A 21,446-nucleotide genomic window follows, 5' to 3' on the forward strand; every position below is an offset into this window, starting at 1 on the left:
TAAAAAACTAGGGATTGGATGAATGGACTATAAGGTGAATAGAAAGCTGGCTAGATTGTCGGGCTCAACAGGTAGTGATCAAAGGCTCAATGTCTAGTTGGCAGCTGGTATCAAACGGAGTGCCCCAGGGGTCGGTCCTGGGGTCAGTTTTGTTCAACATCTTTATCAATGATCTGGATGATGGGATTAATTGCACCCTCAGCAAGTTCGTGGGTGACACTAAACTGAGGGGAGAGGTAGATATGCTGGAGGGAGAGATAGGGTCCAGAGTGACCTAGACAAATTGGAGGATTGGGCCAAAAGAAATCTGATGAGGTTCAACAAGCACAAGTGCAGAGTTCTGCACTTAGGATGGAAGAATCCCATGCACCGCTATAGGCTGGGAACCGACTGGCTAAGCAGCAGTTCTGCAGAAAAGGACCTGGGGATTACAGTGGACGAGAAGCTGGATACGAGTCAACAGTGTGCCCTTCTTCCCAAGAAGGCCAATGGCATATTGGGCTGTATTAGTAGGAGCATTACCAGCAGATCAAGGGAAGTGATGATTCCCATCTATTCGGTACTGGTTAGGCTGCACCTGGAATATTGCGTCCAGTTTTGGTCCCCACACTGCCTTTCATAGTGAGCTTCAAGGAGGTCAATCTATTTAGTTTAACAAAGGGAGATTAGGGGATGACTTGATTACAGTCTATAAGTACCTATATAGGGAACAGATATTTAATAATGGGCTTTTCAGTGTAGCAGAGAAAGGCATAACATGATCCAATGGCTGGAAGTTGAAGCTAGCCAAATTCAGACTGGAATTAGGTGTACATTTTTAACAGAATGAGTAATCATTGGAACAATTTACCAAGGGTCGTGGTGGATTCTCCCTTACTGACTATTTTTCAATTGAGATTGGACTTTTTTCTAAAAGATCTAGTTCAAACAGGTTTTAATTCAAAAGTCCTATGACCTGTGTCATACAGAAGGTCAGGTGTGATGATGGGCATTCCCATCTGTCTGTATAATCTATTAATCTAGTTTCTTTGTAGCACAATTAAATATTTTGGCTAACATTTAATGTTTTATAGCTCGAGAAGCTCATGATCTGTGTAGAGCTCAGAGTATGTTGGTCTGCTTCTAATCACCTGGAAGATCAGGGATGGGAAACACTTAAAATTGTGGGACATGAAGGATCCAAGAAGGAAAATTTCCAGTTTAAGATCAAACTTCCCTTCTTGACCAATAAATAAAGGTGGAATAGAGTCAAGTCTGCACATATGCTCTATGATTTGGGCTATTTCCTGATGTTAAATCGCTTTTGTAAAAACAGAAAAATTGCTCCTGGATATCTTTAAGAGTGAGATCTGCCTGCAGCCAGGGAGTTGAATACCTTTAAATATTCATCTCGGACAGGTAAGATTTGATGTTCATCAGCAGTCAGTCTTAAAGTGGTGGTCACTGTCCCTTGGTGGGATAATGGCCAATAGCCAGTGAGGGCTTTTAAATGTTTTTACAAACTAGCAATGTGTTGTAATTAAGCCAGAGCAATTTTTGTGCCTTGGGGAGCTCTTCTCTCATGCTGTTGAAGGACACTGCTCATAACAAAAAACACATAAGCAGAAGGCAACCAGATAAATTACCAAGGGTCTAGAAGATACTCTAGAGCCTTGTGGACAATGGGTTTCTTTATCACTGCTGGAGATAGATCAGAAACATTCCGGAATTGGAGCATGATGTGGTTTCTCTGGAATGTATGTTCATTGGGTGTGTATGATCCACATACAGCTCAAACTAAAGCAGATGGATGGCCAATGTCAGGAATTTTTACCATTTCAGTGATCAAATATATTTGTCACTTGTCAAATATAACCCATTTTTGGAGAAGTTGAAGAGAGAAATAGGTTCTATTTTTCATTTGTCCTAAGTTATTTCTGGAGTGAAGGAGCTTCAAAGAAGCAATATCATGAGCGGATACCAGAAGAGAGGTTCAGATTATTATCCTTGTAAAACAAATGGCTGGCTAGCATTTTGCACATCAGTAGCATCTTCCATCTGAGGCCCTGACATGTGTTTGTCCAACTTGTTTTTAAAAACTTCCAGTGATGGGGATTCCACAACTTCCCTTGTAAGCCTGTTCCAGAGCTTAACTTTCTTTATAGTTAAGATATTAGGAAAAACTTTCTAAATCTCCCTTGCTGCAGATGAAGCCTATTACCACTTGTCCTATCCTGGGGGACGTGGAGAATAATAATTACCATCTTCATTATAACAGCCCTTAACATATGTGAGGTTCATAGCCAAGACTTTCAGGGACATGGTAGAATGGTCCCACACTGTCTGACAGCCTCTGTGCTGTTAAGGAGAATGAAAGTCTTGGGGAAGAAGAATATCAAGCTGGAGTGGAGGGAAACAATCCTATAGTTGGGACTTGCCTTCCAGATGTCATATCGTCGTCTCACACTGAGGATACCCCTCCTGGTGTGGGAACAGCTGTTGTTAGGAAGAGCCAGGTGATAGTGATGGGGATTTGATTATTAGAATATAGATAGTTGGGTTTGTGGTGACTGGGAGAATCATGTGGTAAATTGCATGCAGGGTGCGAAGATTGCGGATCTCACAAGACATCTAGACAGGCGTATGTGAGTGCTGAGGAGGAGTTCAGGTACATGCCATACAACCTTAACTCTGCCCTCTTTGGGTGACCCCCAGTACACACATTTGCACCTGCCTTTGCATTACAGGAGCTACCTCTTTCAGATGATCTGAAACCATCAGATTATGTATTATCTGACCTGTGGTAACTGCAGGGATTTTATTTTTTATGATCCTGGTTCACACTGTCTAGCTGGGGCTCTTTTCAAATTAGATAATTAATTGTTTGGGGGCAGAGACAGTATCTCGGTACCATACCTAGTATAATGGGTCCCGATCCTAGCTGAGGCCTTTGGGCACTATTGCAATGCTAGTTGTGGGTTTTTTTTTTTTTTTTTTGGTCTGGGAGTATTCTTCTGTATGTTTGTCAATGCAAATGCTCTGGGTTACTGTTGCAGTGCCCCCTGGGTATATTCATTCACTGCCCTTACTCAAGGAGAGAACTGTGCTGGGCTGCTCCCAGTTTGAGGAAAATGCTAGACTGGAATAACATTTTAAGATCAAAGTAATTACTGATTTGTCTGACACTATCAATCTTCATTTGGAGTGCTTTGCTGCTTTTGGCTTCCTAACTGTCTTGCACCACTGGTTTCCAATCCATCTGTTACTGGCCAATCACAACTGAGATCAGAAGTGTAAGGACTACAATAAAGATATTTAGCACTAAAACAGCATTTTCATTTTCCAAAGTGCTTCATAAGTATTAACTCCACCACCAACCGCCGTGCCACGTAGGAAGAGGAGTATTTTTCTCTTTTGCAGAGGTAGAAAGTGAGCCAGAGTGGTTGGGTGACTTCCCCAGGCTGCAGAGGAATCCAGATGGGAACCTCTAGCACATCACACAATGGGTTCCTGATTCTGATGCAGATCTCTGGGGGTTACTGCACTGCAAATATTAAGAGTCGTAGTCAGAGCTCAGCACCAGGTTATGATGTTGCCCCCCACGAAACCATGCTCTTGCGTTCTCTGATATAGTTATGCAGAGGCCACTGCATCCAAATGGAGAGGATTTTCCACTAGTGTACTAAAACACTCAAGTGATTGGCTGCCTCCTCCCTTCAGTCTAGTTGGTGGTATCTGTTCTAGGCACCTTTAAAAGATGCTTTAGTCACCTTTACCGTCTATCTTTAAAGGAAGAGACTGGTCCCTTTATTTATAACAGGACTTGCATCAGCAATTTGAAGTGATGGGACATCAATGAATTATGGAACTTCTCTCACTTTCTGACATGTCCCTGTCTGAACAGCAAGCAGATGTTTCTCTGTTTAGTGTGTATTTGACTGATAAACATACTGTGCTCTGTATTAAGGCCACCAGTAGAATATTTTGTTACTTCCATCATAATGAACACTGTCTTGTTTTCGTGTTAATGTTTTGGTTAACGCCTTTATCAATTTCTCCTCATCTCCCCTTGTTCTGTTTCAGATGCATCCACTGGGACTGTGTAATAGCAATGATGAAGAGGACTTGTATGAATATGGTTGGGTAGGAGTGGTGAAACTGGAACAGCCTGAGTTGGAGCCTAAACCGTGCCTCACTGTCCTGGGCAAGGTAAGGGGAAAAAATGACCACCAGTACTTGGTATAAATGCAGCTTGCAACTCTATTTCTAGAAGGGGATAGTCCCTTCTTGTGACAAATGAGAAAAACTGGAGGAAACGTTTTTTTCCCAAACAAATCCTTTCTAAGGTTTCCCATGGGATATGCCACTAGTGTCAGGCTTGAAAAAGGGCATCTCAGACATGGAAAATGGCTGGGGCAGAGGAAAGACTTGGGCAAAATAGGCCATTTAGCTCAAGGAGGAGTTTCAGCAAAGTATTGTGCTCTGCTGGTGGTGGTCTGTGCAGTTATGCAGGGGGTGCATACAACGGGACAGAATGGGGAGTTTCATGGACTCTAAGGCCAGAAGGGACTATTGTGATCACTTAGTCTGACCTGCTGTATAACATAGGTCAGAACTTTCCCAAAATAATTCCTGGAGCAGATTTTTTAGAAAAATATCCAATCTTATTTCAAAAATTGTCAGTTTTGGAGAATCCACCATGACCCTTGGTAAATTGTTCCAGTGGTTAATTACTCTCACTGTCAAAAATGTGCACCTTATTTCCAGTCTGAATTTGTCTAGCTTCAACTTCCAGCCTTTGGATCATGTTAGAGCTTTCTCTGCTAGACTGAAGAGCTTGTTATTAAATATTTCTTCCCCATGTAGGATTTTATAGACACTGTAATCAAGTCACCACTTATCCTTCTCTTTGATAAACTAAATATATTGAGCTCTTTTCTGGGAGTTTTGTGATGACATAAGACATGAAAAATTTAGCAGATATGTACTAGCTGGGGGTTAATTTGAAAGATGTAGGGAGGAGTGAGGGATCAGAAAAGACCTGAGGCAATGTCCTGGTGAAAAGCCCCGCACTCTACTGCTGGGCAATGGGTAGGGTACTGGGAGGTGTATGTCCCTGGGCCCTGTTCAGGGACTCAGTCTCTTGTACCAGTCTTTGGCTACTGGCTCCTTTCCCAGCCTTCTCTGGCAGATGGAAAATGGGAGAACCCTTCCTGCCGCACCTCTCTCCTCCTTCCTGCCCCTAACCCCACCCCAGCAATACCAGGGCCTCCGGTTATTTGGGTTGTGGTGGGAGGATATCTTTCTGACTTTCACCAGAGTAGGGAGTTTCTTTGCTTCTTCTACACCCTCCTGGCTACTAGAAGAGCAGGAGAGTCTTTTGCTATTCTGTCCATCCTTAGTCTCTCTGTTGCCTTGAAGGTGTCTGAGCTATTATACCCTACCCTTTTTATGAATTCTCTTCTCCAGAGGATAGCTCCAGTGACTCAGCTATAGCTCAGGGCTATAGCAGTCCAGCAGCAGCAGTACTATAGAACTGACTTGATTCTTGGGAGTTTCACTACAGACCACAGGATTCTGAACAGGAGCCATAAAACTTACCAGTCATGTTAACTTCACGTTGCCACTGGACAAGGCTCTGAGCAGCAGCTGGGGCTCTAGAATTACTCTGACGGTAACTTTAGACTAGAAGACTCCAAACTGTGTCCTTAGTTCTTCTATCCTGGTTCAGTGTCCAGCTCTCTTGATCTTCCAGCCAAAGTCCTGCTTGACCATTTATATTCTAGGATTAGTGTTTTTGAAAGACTAATGTTTAAACAAGAGATGACATTATAGATGTAGTTGGAACTAACACCTAGTTGAGGTTGCTTAATGCTTTTCATTATAAGACCTTGTTTTACAGCCCTGGCTGTGTTGAGACTAAATGTTTTTTAAAAGCTTCAGCAAAAACTGTTTAGCATTTCCAAGAACAAGGTTAGGGGAAATGAGCTTAGCCCATTTTTAAAAAAGTTTTTCATTTTTCATTGAGAACTTCTAGTGCTTCCATGCATTGGATCAAGGACTTGAAATGTGATGTGTGGAGGGTGACATGGTGTCAGAGAGATGCCTTGGTCATCCCTGTGAAAATACAACCAAATTTAGCTGTTATATGCTTCTGAAAATTACCATTTCTCCATGATCTGTAGAGATTTGCTAGAGGTTGGGAGCAAAGTTCTCTGAACGTTGTCTGCACTGAGCATGCCTCCAGTTCAGTTGTACTAGCTGAGCAGGACTTTCTTGCATTGGTTCTGCCTGGCAGTGCTGGGATCATGTGGTGGAAGGCACCAGAAGAAAGAGCAGAAAGACTAACTTTTTTGTGCTCTCAGTGCTCCCTCTGCAGGTGCCCAAGCAGCAGGGAGGAGAAAGGGAAAGCATCCTGACTCAAATGCCGAGTGTTGAGGAGTAGGTTTTGTTGGGGACAGACTGTGAGGGCTGTAACCCCTAGAGAACACTCTTCTCCAGAACTTGCAACTAAAACCAGGATAACAGAGCCCCTAACATTCCTCTGCTGTCTAGCAAAGAGCTGTGAAAATTTCTGTCAGAGTATGAATCTCATCCCCCTCTGGTGCCAGGGCCTCATACAGGATAACAGCCTTCTACTGCCACCAGTCATCATTGGCTCAAGTGGTAGAAGTCCGTGCTATGGATTAAAGGGTTCCTACCCTGCTGATGACCTATGTGGAGGTCTGTATTGCTCCATGTAATGGAATTTTTATTTTTGTTTGATTCTTATAAAAATTTAGGAAGTTATATACAATTAAACTATATTAAGGTTGAAAAGTCAAGCACTCAAACTTTTAAAAATGCCAATATTAAGGTTGCCTATGCAATCTTAATTCAGCTTCTTGTGTATATAAATTGTGATTGTATGTGATCATATGATTAAAAACAATTTTTGCCACAGCACCCCTCCTCACTCAGTTTATAGGATAGATCAGGGGTGGGCAAACTTTTTGGCCCGAAGGCCACATCTAGGTGGGGAAATTGCATGCAGGGCCATGAATGTAGGACTGGGGTGGGAGGTGGGAGTGCGGGTGTGGGAGGTGGTGCGGTGTGCAGGAGAGGGCTTAGGGCAAAGGGTTGGGCTACAGGAGCAGTGCGGGTGCAGGAGAGGGCTCCGGGCAGGGGGTTGAGGCGCAGGAGGGGTGTGGCAGGGGACTCAGGGCAGGGGGTTGTGGCGCAGGAGGGGTTCAGGGTGTGGGCTCTGGCCCTGCACTGCTTACTTGGAGCGGCTCCAGGATGGCAGCGGCGCACCACGGGGCTAAGGCGGGCTCCCTGCCTGCCCTGGCCCCGCGCCGCTCCTGGAAGTGGCCGGCACCACATCCCTGCGTCTCCTGGCGCGGGGGAGGGGGGGCAATCCGTGGGCCGTAGTTTGCCCACCCCTGGGATAGATGGTGCTCTGGAAATGAATCTGGGTTGAGTAGTAAATGAGGCTATAGGTGTTAGACCCCCCCGCTCCATTTGCTGAAGTATCGAAAAGTGTATCGGGAAGGAGATGGTATTGTAGAAAGAGGGAAAAGATGATCTTCCGGCTGAGTTAATTTGATGCCACCCTAGAACACTGAATTCTATCCCTGTCAGTGCCACAGAGTTTCTATGTGTTGTGTAGCAAGTTATTTAAACCAAACTTTTCACAGCTGGCCTCAATTTCTGGATGTCTGACTCAAGATAGCTGAGGTCTGATTTTTTTGGAAGTTCTGAGTGCTCAGAACAACAATTGTGCTTTGACTATATAAAGTACAATACACATGCTCTAAAAAGGAAGAATCAACTAAAAAATCTGGCCCCCTAGGCATCTAAATTTGGGAACCCAAATAATGGACATTTTAGGCAATTTTGGCTTTAATCTCTATGCCTCCATTCCTTGTCTGCAAATTGGGAATAATATCACTTTACCTTACAGGAATGTTGTGCAGATAAATTCATTGTCTGCAAATTGGGAATAATATCACTTTACCTTACAGGAATGTTGTGCAGATAAATTCATTGTTTGTGGCGACACTGTGGTGATGGGCATTATAGAAAAGGCTGTGAGGATATTAATAATTCTGTATTCAGTTCAGGGTTTGACTTGTGTGTACTAAATAAGGCCTGAAGCCACATAACGAATAAGGATTACAAAAATTTGAATGAATCAAGACCATCCAGACTGTGCACTGAATGAAGCAGGAGTCCTCTTTTGCGGGAGGGCAGAAGCATATAACTGAAGATATCATCATGCATACACACAAGGAGGCTGAATTAAGATGTTAATGGAAACATCTTAATTCTGGCATTTTCTAACTTTTGAGTCCTTGACTTTGCAACCTTAATGCTCTTTCAGTGTGCATTTATGTATGTAATTAAATTATAGAATGATATTGGTTTGCAGAGTCAGTTATTTCTCCATTCTACATCTCTGACACTTATAGCCCATTCCGTTTTTATGATTTGTGGTGAATTATTTCTCATTATGCTGAAGGCTGATCCTGGAATTGGGCAGATGCAGTGATGGAGCATGCTTAACATTCCTGTGACAGAAATACTGTCAGGAGCATTGCTCCAATCTGTTATCATGGCCTTTCCCCTGACTACTAGGGCTATCTCCCACACTAAAACAATTAAAGCCACCCATCTTTCAAGGAGTGAGAGAAAGTGTGGGGGCCTGAATATGCCTGAATGTGCCAGCAATGCCCCTCAGCCATGTACATTGGTCAAACTGGACAGTCTCTACATAAAAGAATAAATGGACACAAATCAGATGTCAAGAATTATAACATTCAAAAACTAGTTGGAGAACACTTCAATCTCTCTGGTCACTCGATCACAGACCTAAGAGTGGCTATACTTCAACAAAAAAGCTTCAAAAACAGACTCCAACAAGAGACTGCTGAATTGGAATTAATTTGCAAACTGGATACAATTAACTTCAGGCTTGAATAGAGACTGGGAGTGGATGAGTCATTACACAAAGTAAAACTATTTCCCCATGTTATTTCTCCCCCCCACCCCGCCCCCCACTGTTCCTCAGATATTCTTGTTAACTGCTGGAAATAGCCTACCTTGCTTGTCACCATGAAAGGTTTTCCTCCTTCTCTCCCCCCCCCCCCCCCCCCCCCCCCCCCCCCCCGCTGCTGGTGATGGCTTATCTTAAGTGATCACTCTCCTTACAGTGTGTATGATAAAACCCATTGTTTCATGTTCTCTGTGTGTGTATATCAATCTCCCCTCTGTATTTTCCACCAGATGCATCCGATGAAGTGAGCTGTAGCTCATGAAAGCTTATGCTCAAATAAATTTGTTAGTCTCTAAGGTGCCACAAATACTCCTTTTCTTTTTCCAAGCTTCAGATACCTTTGAGTTCAGCTGTGCCAAAGCAACTTTTTCACTGTATTTTATTAAGCCATTTGAGGATCCTCCCCCTCCTCATTTATCACAATTGATGTCACACCTTCCACCAAACATCTTGCAGATGGCATCCACTAAAGGTAATTGTCTCATTGCCCTGCTGTCCAAGTGTGGTTTTCGCTGGATCCTGAAACACCAAGGAAGAAGTGTTCAAAGGCTTTGTTTTTTGGCTATGGAGTCACAAAGACATTTCCAGAGCACATTAGTATCTGAAATGCAGTGGGTCTCCCATAAACCAGGATTTAAAGGACTCCTGCTTTTTTTTATTAAGTGCTGGCAGATTTAGTCTCTTTACTCCTCATCTTAGACACAATTCTCATAATACAATTTCCAGTATAGATTCAAAGGTTAGAAGTGTGAAAAGGGCAGACACAAGCCTGAGTGTCTTGTTGCAAACACAGTTGGGGGTTCTGCATTGCAAGGATTTGGAACAAGGCTTGTGCTGTCTAATAATTTGTATAGCACATTTCATGAATTCTAAAGTTCTGTAAAGGGGATAAAAGATAGTACAAACCAGAATACAGCAAACTAAAAGAAACAAAGTTTAGATTTTAAACAAAACTAGGTCATAGCGATCAGTTTCCTGGGAAGAATAAATGGCTTAGGTTCTGTAAGCATGAGCATGGAACAGTAAGAACAGCTGTAAGTGTCAAAAAGATAATTTTGCAACTTTACAAGTATGCCTTTGCTGATGTCTGAATAAAGGGGCAGGAGATGAAAAAAGGAACAATGAAAAATCAAATGATCCATGGAATTTGGACAGAATGTAAGCCAAAAAGGAATGAGGCAAGAAGACCAACAAGGTGAGAGACAAAAGCTCTTGAGCCGCACAGACCATAGTGTCCAGACCTGAAGAATAGCCCTGTGTGGCTCAAAAGCTTGTCTCTGTCACCAATAAAAGATATTCCCATACCTGCCTTGTCTCTCTAATACTTGTATATAGGAAGAGGTGATGGGGCCTAAAATCATAAACTTCTGGTTTTTCACTTATGTTAAATGCTAAAAAAAATTCTTGAATACCTACCTAATGATCTCAGCCAGAGAACATGAAATTAGGAGAGAGACATCCTCAGGATAAACGAAAAAGAACCTGTCTCTACATCTTCTGCATGCAGAAAGTAATTAGACCCCTGACAATTAAAGCATCAAGTGTCTGCAGATATAGAGGAAAAAAGCAGTAGCTTAAGAAGAGAGGTCTGTGGAACATTCTGTAAGAAGATCAAAAGATTAATGTGAGTTTTTGCCATCAGCTACACAAAAGAATAATCTTTGAGCAATTGTAGGGCTCGGGTCATGAGTGGGAAACTCAGATGCAACGTAGCTGGCAACCTTTGCATAACTAGCTAGTGGCCAGGATTGGGACTGGCAGACAGCATTTCACCTGCATGTCACCAGCGACTACTGTGAATCCTGAGCAGGTTGGTTGTGACAGACAATTACCATCTGATAGCTCTTTGGCCTTTATGGAACGACTGTGGGCTCAGTCCAGTTCCCAGTAGAAAGGTGAACCCACCACAGAACTACCACCATAATTGTCATTAATTGCTTCCTGCTGTTGTAGCCTTAAAGAGGCATGGAAACTATTTTTTTCACCCTTATTGCTAATCCCGCCATATCAGGGTTGAGGCATGTTGGCAGATGGTGCATGGTGGAACCTTGCATTATCACTGCCTTGGCTGTTCTGGTTCTGTGTATAAACAGAGAATTCTAGTCTCCAGGGCTTTCAAACCAGTAATTTTCATTAGCACTGAACACATGGACAGATGTGGACAGACAGATGTGAACACACACACTGCGATCCTCAAAAGCCAATCTGTGGGAATAATGTGTTTTTAAGCATCTAATCAACCTAACTGTAGAAACCAGTGTGACTACAGTATCTGTCAAGAAAAATTAATATAACGTAGCAGGAGGTGACAGGGTAGACTGGCTACATTTGACTTCTAGCTGCTATTGGTAAGAGTCCTCCTAGCAATTTAGACACCAGGATTCCAGGCAAACAAGGATAGAAAAAATTGATAGGGTGTAAATTCAGTACAAGAAGTGCTGCCCTCAAACAAAAATGCATCTGCAAGGTCTAGTTGTAAACAATGGTAATAAACTTTGTATTATCTCTGTTGTGTCCCTTTTTAAGAAAATGCCTAATGTAGAAAGATTCCTAGAAGATTGTTGCAGCCTTTGTGGGAGAAGGGAAAGCCCTGTTGGGTGGTGGAGTTCATAGTAACACAAGGATTTCAAGTGAAATACATGTTGGTGTTGCCAAAAGTTTCTTTAAAGAAAAAAGGCTAAGGGTATGTCTACACTACGAAATTAGGTCTATATTATAGAAGTCGATTTTTAGAAATTGATTTTATACAGTCAATTGCATATGTCCACACTAAGCGCATTAAGTCGGCGGAGTGCGTCCTCACTACTATGGCTAGCATTGACTTACAGAGCGGTGCTCTGTGGGTAGCTATCCCACAATTCCCGCAGTCTCTGCTGCCCATTGGAATTCTGGGCTAAGCTCCCAATGCCTGATGGGGCAAAAAACATTGTCGCGGGTGATTTGGGGTACATGTTGTCAGTCGCCACTCCCTCTGTGAAAGCAACGGCAGACAATCGTTTTGCACCTTTTTTCCATGCAGATGCCATACCAGGGCAAGCATGGAGCCCGCTCAGCTCAGCTCACAGTCACCGCTGCTGTTGTGTCCTGGGTGCCGCTGTCAGCAGACGGTGCGATACGACTGCTAACTGTTATCATCCACTGATTCCACTGTGACTCTGCTCTCCTGCTCTTGTAAATGAGCTGAGTCTCGAGCAAATTTCTCCCATGTTGTCGTCATCCACCGCTTCCACTGCAACTCTGATCTCCTGCAGACACCATATCACGGCAAGCATGGAGCCTGCTCAGCTCACCGCTGCTGTTGTGAGCATTGTAAACACCTCTCGCATTATCCTGGAGTATATGAAGAACCAGGCTAAGAGATGCCAACACGAGGATGATTTTGATGAGGACATGGACACAGACATTCCTGAAAGCACAGGCTGTGGCAATTGGGACATCATGGTGGCAGTGGGGCTGGTTGATACAGTAGAACTCTGATTCTCGGCCCAGCAAACAAGCACAAACTTGTGGGACCTTATAGTGTTGCAGGTCTGGGACGATTCACAGTGGCTGCGAAACTTTTGCATGTGTAAGGCCACTTTCCTGGAACTCTGAGTTGCTTTCCCCCACCCTGAAGCGCAGGAATACCAAGATGAGAGCTGCCCTGACAGTTGAGAAGTGAGTAGCAATAGCCCTGTGGAAGCTTGCAACAGCTGACTGCTACCAGTCAGTCAGGAATCAGTTTGGAGTGGGCAAATCTACTGTGGGGGCTGCCGTGATCTAAGTAGCCAATGCAATCATTAACAAATTTATTTGAGCTGTAGCTCATGAAAGCTTATGCTCAAATAAATTTGTTAGTCTCTAAGGTGCCACAAGTATTCTTTTCTTTTTATGAATACAGACTAACACAGCTGCTACTCTGAAACAATGCAGTCATTGACGTTCTGTATCAAGAGTAGTGACTCTGAGAAATATGCAGGTCATAGTAGATGGCTTTGCTGCAATTGGTTTGCCTAACTGTAGTGGGGCGATAGACAGAACCCATATCCCTATCTTGGGACCAGACCATCTTGGCAGCCAGTATGTAAACAGCAAGGGGTACTTTTCAGTTGTATTGCAAGCACTGGTGGATCACAAGGGACGTTTCATCGACATCAGCGTGGGATGGCCGGGAAAGGTGCATGACACGCACATCTTTAGGAACTCCGGGCTGTTCAAGCAGCTGCAAGAAGGGACTTACTGCACAGACCAGAAAATTACCATTGGGGATGTTGAAATGCCAATAGTTATCCTTGGGGACTCAGCCTACCCCTTGCTCCCATGGCTCATGAAGCCCTACACAGGCAGCCTGGACAGTAGTAAGGAGCAGTTCTACTATAGGCTGAGCAAGTGCAGAATGGTGGTAGAATGTGCCTTTGGATGTTTAAAAGCTCGCTGGCGCTGTTTGCTGACTAGGTCAGACCTCAGCGCAACTAACATTCCCATTGTTATTGCTGTGTGCTCCATAATATCTGTGAGAGTAAGGGGGAGACATTTATGGCGGGGTGGGAGGTTGAAGCAAATCACCTGGTGTCCGATTTTGAGCAACCAGATACCAGAGCAATTAGAAGAGCACAGCAAGGCACACTGTGCATTAGAGAGGCTTTGATGACTGGCCAGGCTTCCGTGTGACAGTTGTGTGTATTTCTCCTTGATGCAGACCCGCCCCCTTTGTTGATTTTAGTTCCCTGTAAGCCAACCACCCTCCCCCCCTTCGAAATAAAGTAACCATGCATTCTTTCTTTCTTAATTTAAAAAAAAAGGGGGGGGAAATAACTGACAAGGTAGCCCAGGTGGGGTGGCGGAGGAGGGAAGGATAAGGCCACATTGCTTATTGTAGCCACACTACAAATCAAACTGAATGACAGCCTTCTGTTGCATGGGCCATTCTCTGGAGTGCAGTGGCTGGTTGCCTGGAGCCTCCCCCACCACATTCTTGGGCATCTGGGTGAGGAGGATATGGAACTTGGGGAGGAGGTCAGGTGGTTGTACAATGGATGCAGCAGGGGTCTGTGTTCTTGCTGGCTTTCCTGCAGCGGCACCAGATGCTTCATCATGTCTGGTTGCTCCCCCATTAACCTTAGCATTGCCTCCTGCCTCTGCTCTTCGCGCTCACTTAATGCTTTCCTAGCCTCTAACACTGAATGCCTTCATGCATTTAGCTATGCCCTATCAGTGCGGGAGGACTGCATGAGCTCGGAAAACATGCCATCGTGAGTGCGTTTTTTTTCGCCTTCTAATCTGCAATAACCTCAGGGATGGAGGTGATGGGGGGAGCCTAGAAACATTTGCATCTGGGGGTGCCTTCTCCAGCTTCAGGGTTGGGGATCCCGCCTTCGGAGGGTATTGGCTCCAGGGTGATGAGCAGGTCCTTGCTGCTGGGGAGAACGGATTCACCGCTTGCCTGCTGCGCATTCTTCTCCTCATCCACAAAATCCTCCTCCCTGTTTCGTGAGACTCCCCCATTGCAGGTGTCCACGGACAGTGGTGGGGTAGCAGTAGGGTCCCCTCCTAGAATGGCATGCAGCTGATCATAGAAGCAGCACGTATGGGGCTCTGACCCAAAGCGACTGTTTGCCTCCTTTGTCTTTTTGATAGGCTTGCCTCATCGCCTTAACTTTCATGAGGCACTGCTGTGTGTCCCTGTTGTAGCCCCTCTCCAACATGCCTTGTGAGATTTTGGTAAATATATTTGCATTTCTTCTTTTTGGTTGGAGTTCTGCCTGCACAGATGCTTCTCCCCATACAGCAATCAGATCCAATGTCTCCCTTTCAGTCTACGCTGGAGTTCGTTTGCGATTCTGGGGGGACTGCATGGTCACCTGTGCTGCTGAGTTCGCCACGCTGACCAAACAGGAAATGAAATTCAAAAGTTCCCGGGGCTTTTCCTGTGTACCTGGCTAGTGCATCTGAGTTCAGAGCGCTGTCTAGAGCGGTCACATTGGAGCACTCTGGGATAGCTCCCAGAGGCCAATACCGTCTATTTGTGTCCGCACTACCCCAAATTCGACCCAGCAAGGTCAATTTTAGCACTACTCCCCTCGCTGGGGAGGAGTTCAGAAGTCGATTTTAAGAGCCCTTTAAGTTGATGGAATGGGATTGGTTGTGGGGACGCATTCATTTTTAAATCGACCTAATGCGGCTAAATTCAATCTAACTCTGTAGACCAGGCCTTAGTTATTTTTCACTTTCTCTGCTATTGCCATCTCCATTAGAGAAGCCTGAACATCTGTCATATTTGTCCTTCACCTTTCCCCCTAAAAAGTGTCGTCTAATGGTTTTAACATGTGACTTAGATACTTGAGATATAGTCCATTCGGACAGCCTGGATGACTCCACTAGTGTGTCCATTACTGAGATTATAAACTTTCCTTTGTGATCATCTTCTTTATCTGACAGGTTTCAGAGTAGCAGCCGTATTAGTCTGTATTCGCAAAAAGAAAAAGAGTACTTGTGGCACCTTAGAGACTAACAAATTTATTAGAGCATAAGCTTTCGTGAGCTACTCTAATAAATTTGTTAGTCTCTAAGGTGCCACAAGTACTCCTTTTCTTCTTTATCTGGGATGTTTCCATAGAATGGAGGAAAATAGCAAACCTGCCTGTTTTTCTAGTAGACCCAGGTATAATGGAAATAATTTGAGTTAAGTCAAGTAAATATTTTGAAACCTCAACAAAGATATGAAAGTTAAGATCTTTCTACTGAAATTTTTTTACTTGCATATGCAAATAGTTCCTCTTTCAAAACACATTTTTGCACAATATATGGGCTAGTTTGTGTAAAAACCCAGATTTAGGGCTGTTGAACTTTAATTCCATAATGAGCCATACGCCACTGGGAGAGATTCTGCTTTGTCTTTGCCTTCTGACGAAGGCAGCAACATAATTGCAGCTGGAGTTTCTACTCCTTTCCAGATTCCATGGATTTCCTAACTCTGAAGTCAGGTTGGAATCTGCTATCTGTCCGTCATCCTTAATTCCATTGGAAGCCATTCCATTAACTGTGAGAACTACATTTTTTATGTGGAACGTGGTGTATAAAGAGTTGGATTATTTAATCTGGCAATTTGATGGTAAGAAGAAAATTGGTACTGTGGAAATAAAGAAAAGGGTTTGTTTGCACAGAAGTTTAACTTAAATTGATTTAAAAAACAATTAACTTAACATCCATACAGAATGTTGCACATATTAGTTTAAACCCAGTTTATATCTGTTTACCTTGCATCTGTAAATTACAGACTGCAAATTGGACCAGTATAAACTAGATTTAAACAGATATAAGTGTCCATATGCAGGGCTGCCACAGTTTAGCTGAATTGGTTTAAAATCACACCTTCAGTTATACTGATGCAGCTTTGTGTGGACCAGTTTGAAGATGACTCGGAAGATCAAGGAACATCAAGAACTGTGTAGAAAGATGCCATTAAGAATAACAAGGGAAGTGTCAGAATGAGTGTGTGTCAGGTGGGTGAGGAGAGTTACGTTTTCTCACGTTAGAAAGCAAGAGGGAGAGAACTGAGGGTGAATTTAAGTAAAGGGAAAAAGTCACAATCTGAAATATAGCAGTGTTGTCCATCCATAACACAGTAATTTGCCTGTTTTGGTACAAGGATTCTACTCAGGGCAGAATATTAGTCTGTATTTTCAGTAGCTTTACACCACTTCTCTGTCCGCTCACTAAATAGGCCCAGTATTTAAGAACAAAAATGTTTAATTCTAGAGAGATCTTTGCATCACAAGAAATCTGTCCAGCAAGAATGAGCATTATATGATATAGTGGAAGGACAATCACAACAGTGCCATCCTCTTTGCTCCCCTTCTAAAAACAGCTCCCATTTGAACACCAGTGAAAACTGGGTCCTGGTTGGGCAAGGGATGTGTGTGGCAGCCTTGATTTAGCATCTCCTTTGATCACAGCGCAGCCCTGTTTAAGGCACCGCTGCATGCAGGCGAAGCAAAGGCCTGGGCTTTACTGATCTGATGAGCTCCTGAATAGGGCTGGAAGGGGGATGAAGAAGGAAGAAGAAAGCTTTGAAAATGAAAAGGAAACCCCATGAACCCGACAAGCATCATTGGCTGGATTTGCCTACCAGGGAGCCGCTCAGTTTCTGTCAGGCTAATTCTGCTTCATTCCCCCTGCCCCTCCTCCCTCCTCTTCTTTCAGACTGTTTTTTTATTTTGTTTTGTTTTTGAATCATGGCAGTTGCTCCTTGGTTCTCAGGCTGGGAACCCACTGAGCCTGTTGCCATGGTCACTGGGAAGCTCTTAGTGCCATGTGCTTCAAAGGGAACCTTTTCCCCTTCTAGAATTCCTGCCTTCTCAACGCAGCACAATGAGACTTGTTCTCCTTCGTCGGCCTGGCCTCTCCCCCACATGCTGCAACAGCACAACCTTTCCTTTCCCTGTTTTCCAGAGTAAAGTTGTCTGAAGTTGCAATGAAAGTGCCTGCACATGCTGCATTGCTGCAGGCAGGGAGTACCTGCCTGTGTGCTGCATACAAACTTTTGTGTGGTGTTCTTTCACTGGTGAATTTCTAATGCTGACTGGCTGTTTGATTTTAAAGAAGTTAAACTGGTGGAACCTAGAATTACTAGTGCCATGCCTTTTTCCCTATGATCCCGGGGAAAGACCAGAGTCAGAATGGCTAGCAAGAGACTATACTGAAGACCAGCTTTAAACCAACAAACCTGCCCCCTCATACAAGCCTCAAAATCCTCAGGAAGAGATTTATTTTTCTGTGCCTTTCCTAAGGTCCACCGAAGAGGGAGTTACCTTCTGTGGCTCTCAGGAGATGAGGAATAGCATAGCTTCACTCCCATGAGTCTCAGCAAGAGGGAGAATGCACCCACCTCTAAACTGGCTGGCTTTCCTCAGTCCAGTGCTAGGATTCCTTAAAAAGCATACTGCCACCATCTCCTCCCCTCTCCTCCCTCCATGAACCCATTTATTGCTTTATTTATTGCCCTTGAACTTTAATCAAAGCATATCTACATTAAGACTGACTAGAAGAACCTCTTGTGTTATGTCATAATGATATTTTATTGCAGTTTCCGTGGGTCAGAGTTGAGGTTGTGGTTGCTGTCTGAGTGAGAGTCAGTATCTTGTTTGAGAAGTGTAGCCATGGCTTCTAATTGTTTGGCTTTCTAATGCTTTTTTTAACTCAAACATTCTTACCATGTACACTTAAACTGCAGATCTACAGGTGCAGCCCTATGCTCAATTTATGGAGTGGGCTGTTCTAACAGGAGAGGTTTTTAGTTCTGATTTATTGGAATATTTAAGAATCTGGAAATAAAACTGAACAATAATTTATAAATCTGGCTTACCTTTCATTTGTCCAGTCCTTGTGTTGGAGTTATGTCCCAAAATGTTGTGACACTGTCCTGAGTTCTTTCACTTTGTGAGGTTGGCTGCTTTTCTTGTCAACTTCTGGTCTTACTCAGAGTCTTTGTTTTTGAATGGTACCTACGGAAGGTGTACCCATAAGTATTTGTAGGCAGAGTTGTTCTAATTCTTAACCAAGCATTTAGGAAGGATAACATTTTTAGGCCAGAAGTGCAAGTGTGTATTTAATATTAGAGTGTCAACAGTGTGCTTTCGCAAAAAGAAAAGGAGTACTTGTGGCACCTTAGAGACTAACAAATTTATTAGAGCATAAGCTTTGGCACTGTGCAGAAAACAGAGGATAAAGTTCTGCCCCAAGGAGCTTGTTTTAAAGTAGACACTAGGAACTGAACACACCAGTTAATCAACAGAAGAGTCCATAAAGCACTTTAAGAAACTACCATCTACAAAATGCCTTTCAAGAAACAAGGTCCTGGAAACTCAATTGAAATGTTGATGCTCCCTCAGTTCTGCTTGTAGAAGCTTCTGGTACACCTGAGATAGGGCACATGCCTCAGAGAAGACAGTCTGATAAGTACCCCCTCCCCATCTCAGATTTTATTACCAATTCATTTGTCAGTTAAGGGACCCTATTTTGCAGGACTCATACCTAATAGGGCCCTTTTTAGGGAGGGGTCCTGGGACATTGTACAGTTACAAGTCTATTACCATATACTGGTTACTACTTGTATAGTACTTGAAGACAGAATTTTAAGTATTAAGTTTTCTCTCCTACTAGTCACTTTTCCCGTGTGAGCCTCTGACTTCCTACAAATCTGTGGCTCCACCCAGCTTGCTGCAAGAAAATACAGAATATTAGACACTCTTCTCCCCAGGAGTAAATTCATTTGCATTTGAAAATAGTTTTATGTTGCGTTTCATATTTCTGATCCAGTTTAAATCCCTTAGGCTTTAAAAAAACTCAACTCAGGTCCCTAGTATTTAAACAGTATTTAACATTCTCTTTGAGAGAAGTAATTCAGATGTTGAAAGCTTGTAGAAGCCCTTTCAAAGCCTATCACTTTCTGTGAAAAGAAGGGAAACCATTCTGAACCCAAAATGGAAGAGCTCTTTCGAATGAGATTAGGCTGGCCTGGCATACATTTCCAATGCTAGTTCATAGATCTAAAAGGCAAGAGCAATCACTGTGCCCATAGAACTTCACCCAGTAATTCTTCCATTGGAAGGAATTTTTTTCCCTACTGTGTAAGTGAACACTTTCAATCTCAGTTGCTTACAGCTAAACTAGCACATGTAATTTAGAAAAAAACACCCAATCTTGATTTAAAGACTCCAAGGGATGATGAATCCATCACATTCCTTGGTAAGATGCTCCAATAGTTTATTACCCTTATGGATTTAAAACAAAATTGCTTCTTGCTTCCAGTTTGAATTTTTCTAATTTCAACTTCCAGTCAATGGGACTTGTTATGGATTTGTCTGGTATCTTTAAGGAGCCCTTAAACTCAGAGTTACTAGAGGATTATAAACTAGTCTCAAGTCTAGAGCATATGTACTTTGTATTCTTTTTAAAATATTATATATATATATATGGGGACAAATGCTTCATTTAACCAAGGCTATATACAGATAACTGAGGAAGAGCAGGGGCTCTGCAATGCCTTAGTGGGAGCCAAGGGAACAGACAGCTTTGTTCTGTTACATCATTTGTAAAACATACAGTTGAGAGGGGCTGCCACGTAAAGACTAGTTGCTAAAAATGTAGGGTACCAAAAAAAAAACACAAAAAGTTCAACAGTAAAGAGCGTGAAGATTCAAGAAAAGTGCAAGTGTCTGGAGGAGAGATGAGCTCTAATGTGTAGAATCAATAGCAGCAGGGCATTAGATACAAATCGTCCACTCGTGGGTCCTATGACAGGAGCAGCTTCTTTAAGACTCATGTCTCAGAAGGGATCCTGGTAATGTGCTGGTATTTTCACATTGTATTTTACGTCCAACTGTCTCAGGCATCTGTATTCTTTTCTTTAGTGCCAATAGTATGCAGCTTGATGCGATACAAAGCCCAAAAACAAGACAATCACTATCATTGAATATCAGGGTTGGAAGGGACCTCAGGAGTCCAACCCCCTGCTCAAAGCAGGACCAATCGCCAATTTTTGCCTGATCCCTAAATGACCCCCTCAAGGATTGAACTCGCAACTCTGGGTTTAGCAGGCCAATGCTCAAACCACTGAGCTCTCCCTCCTGAGATGCTAACGGAGATGCACAGGGAGATCCAGAGACAGGATTGTTCTGTTTTTAAATTCTATTTGTGTCTAGGAAGAGTGAGGTTTCCATAATAGGATTATGTCGTGCTTGACTAGTTCAAAGTACATTGACTAGCTAATGTCTAATAGTCATCGTGTCCCTGTGGGTAAGCAGGTATTATCGGATGGATATAAATGGAAGCAAAGGAAAGGAAATGATTGCCCACAGCCACCAAGTGATTCCTCAGCAAAGGCATGATGAACGATGTACCCCTGCTTCCCAGCTCCCTACTCAATCCCCTAGATCATGCTACCTTCCAACTGCAAGCCTGTTTAATAGATTTACAAGGGACTTGAATGGGGAAAGGAAGTGACTTGGCAACTGCTTCATGGGCACTGCATGCATACAAACAGGAATGGGAGATAATTATCATTGGGTGGAGTGCAGGGGATGTGTGGGGAAACATAAAACAAGGTCTGAGATGTAGCTTAAGCTAGTATTGTGAAGTACCGTGAAGGTGAGGACAAGGTTTTAACTTGAGATACACCTTTTCTCTTGTCTTTTCTTCTAACCCTCTTTGGCTCCATGATTATTTCCTGTCTTTTTCCGCAGTCTCTTTAAGGAAGAGCAGTGGAAGGATGTGAGAAGGGGAAAGACTCTGTTCAATTGACAGGTGAGAGAGCTAATTTGGGGGTGGCAATCCAGGAATGCATCAAGAGGAGAGAGTGTAAGATAAGGAATTTGATCTCAGCCATGTTAAGTGCCATACAGAAAGAAATATCAGAAAGAGGCTGACATGGGCTGGACAGAGACACCTACTTATG

At 43.3% G+C, this 21,446-nt stretch overlaps 1 protein-coding gene across 2 annotated transcripts in view; it reads left to right on the forward strand.

Annotated features, from left to right (window-relative positions):
- The window catches only part of ZNRF3 (zinc and ring finger 3), a 202,514-nt gene that overhangs the window by 135,677 nt on the left and 45,391 nt on the right, over positions 1 to 21,446 (forward strand). For both annotated transcript variants that reach the window (XM_038373040.2, XM_038373039.2), the window contains exon 2: positions 4,063 to 4,188. In XM_038373040.2, coding sequence (XP_038228968.1) covers positions 4,063 to 4,188 — 126 coding nt within the window. The remainder of the gene's footprint in view (positions 1 to 4,062; positions 4,189 to 21,446) is intronic.

The sequence above is a fragment of the Dermochelys coriacea genome, chromosome 15 (assembly GCF_009764565.3).
Source record: "Dermochelys coriacea isolate rDerCor1 chromosome 15, rDerCor1.pri.v4, whole genome shotgun sequence".
Lineage (NCBI taxonomy): Eukaryota > Metazoa > Chordata > Testudines > Dermochelyidae > Dermochelys > Dermochelys coriacea.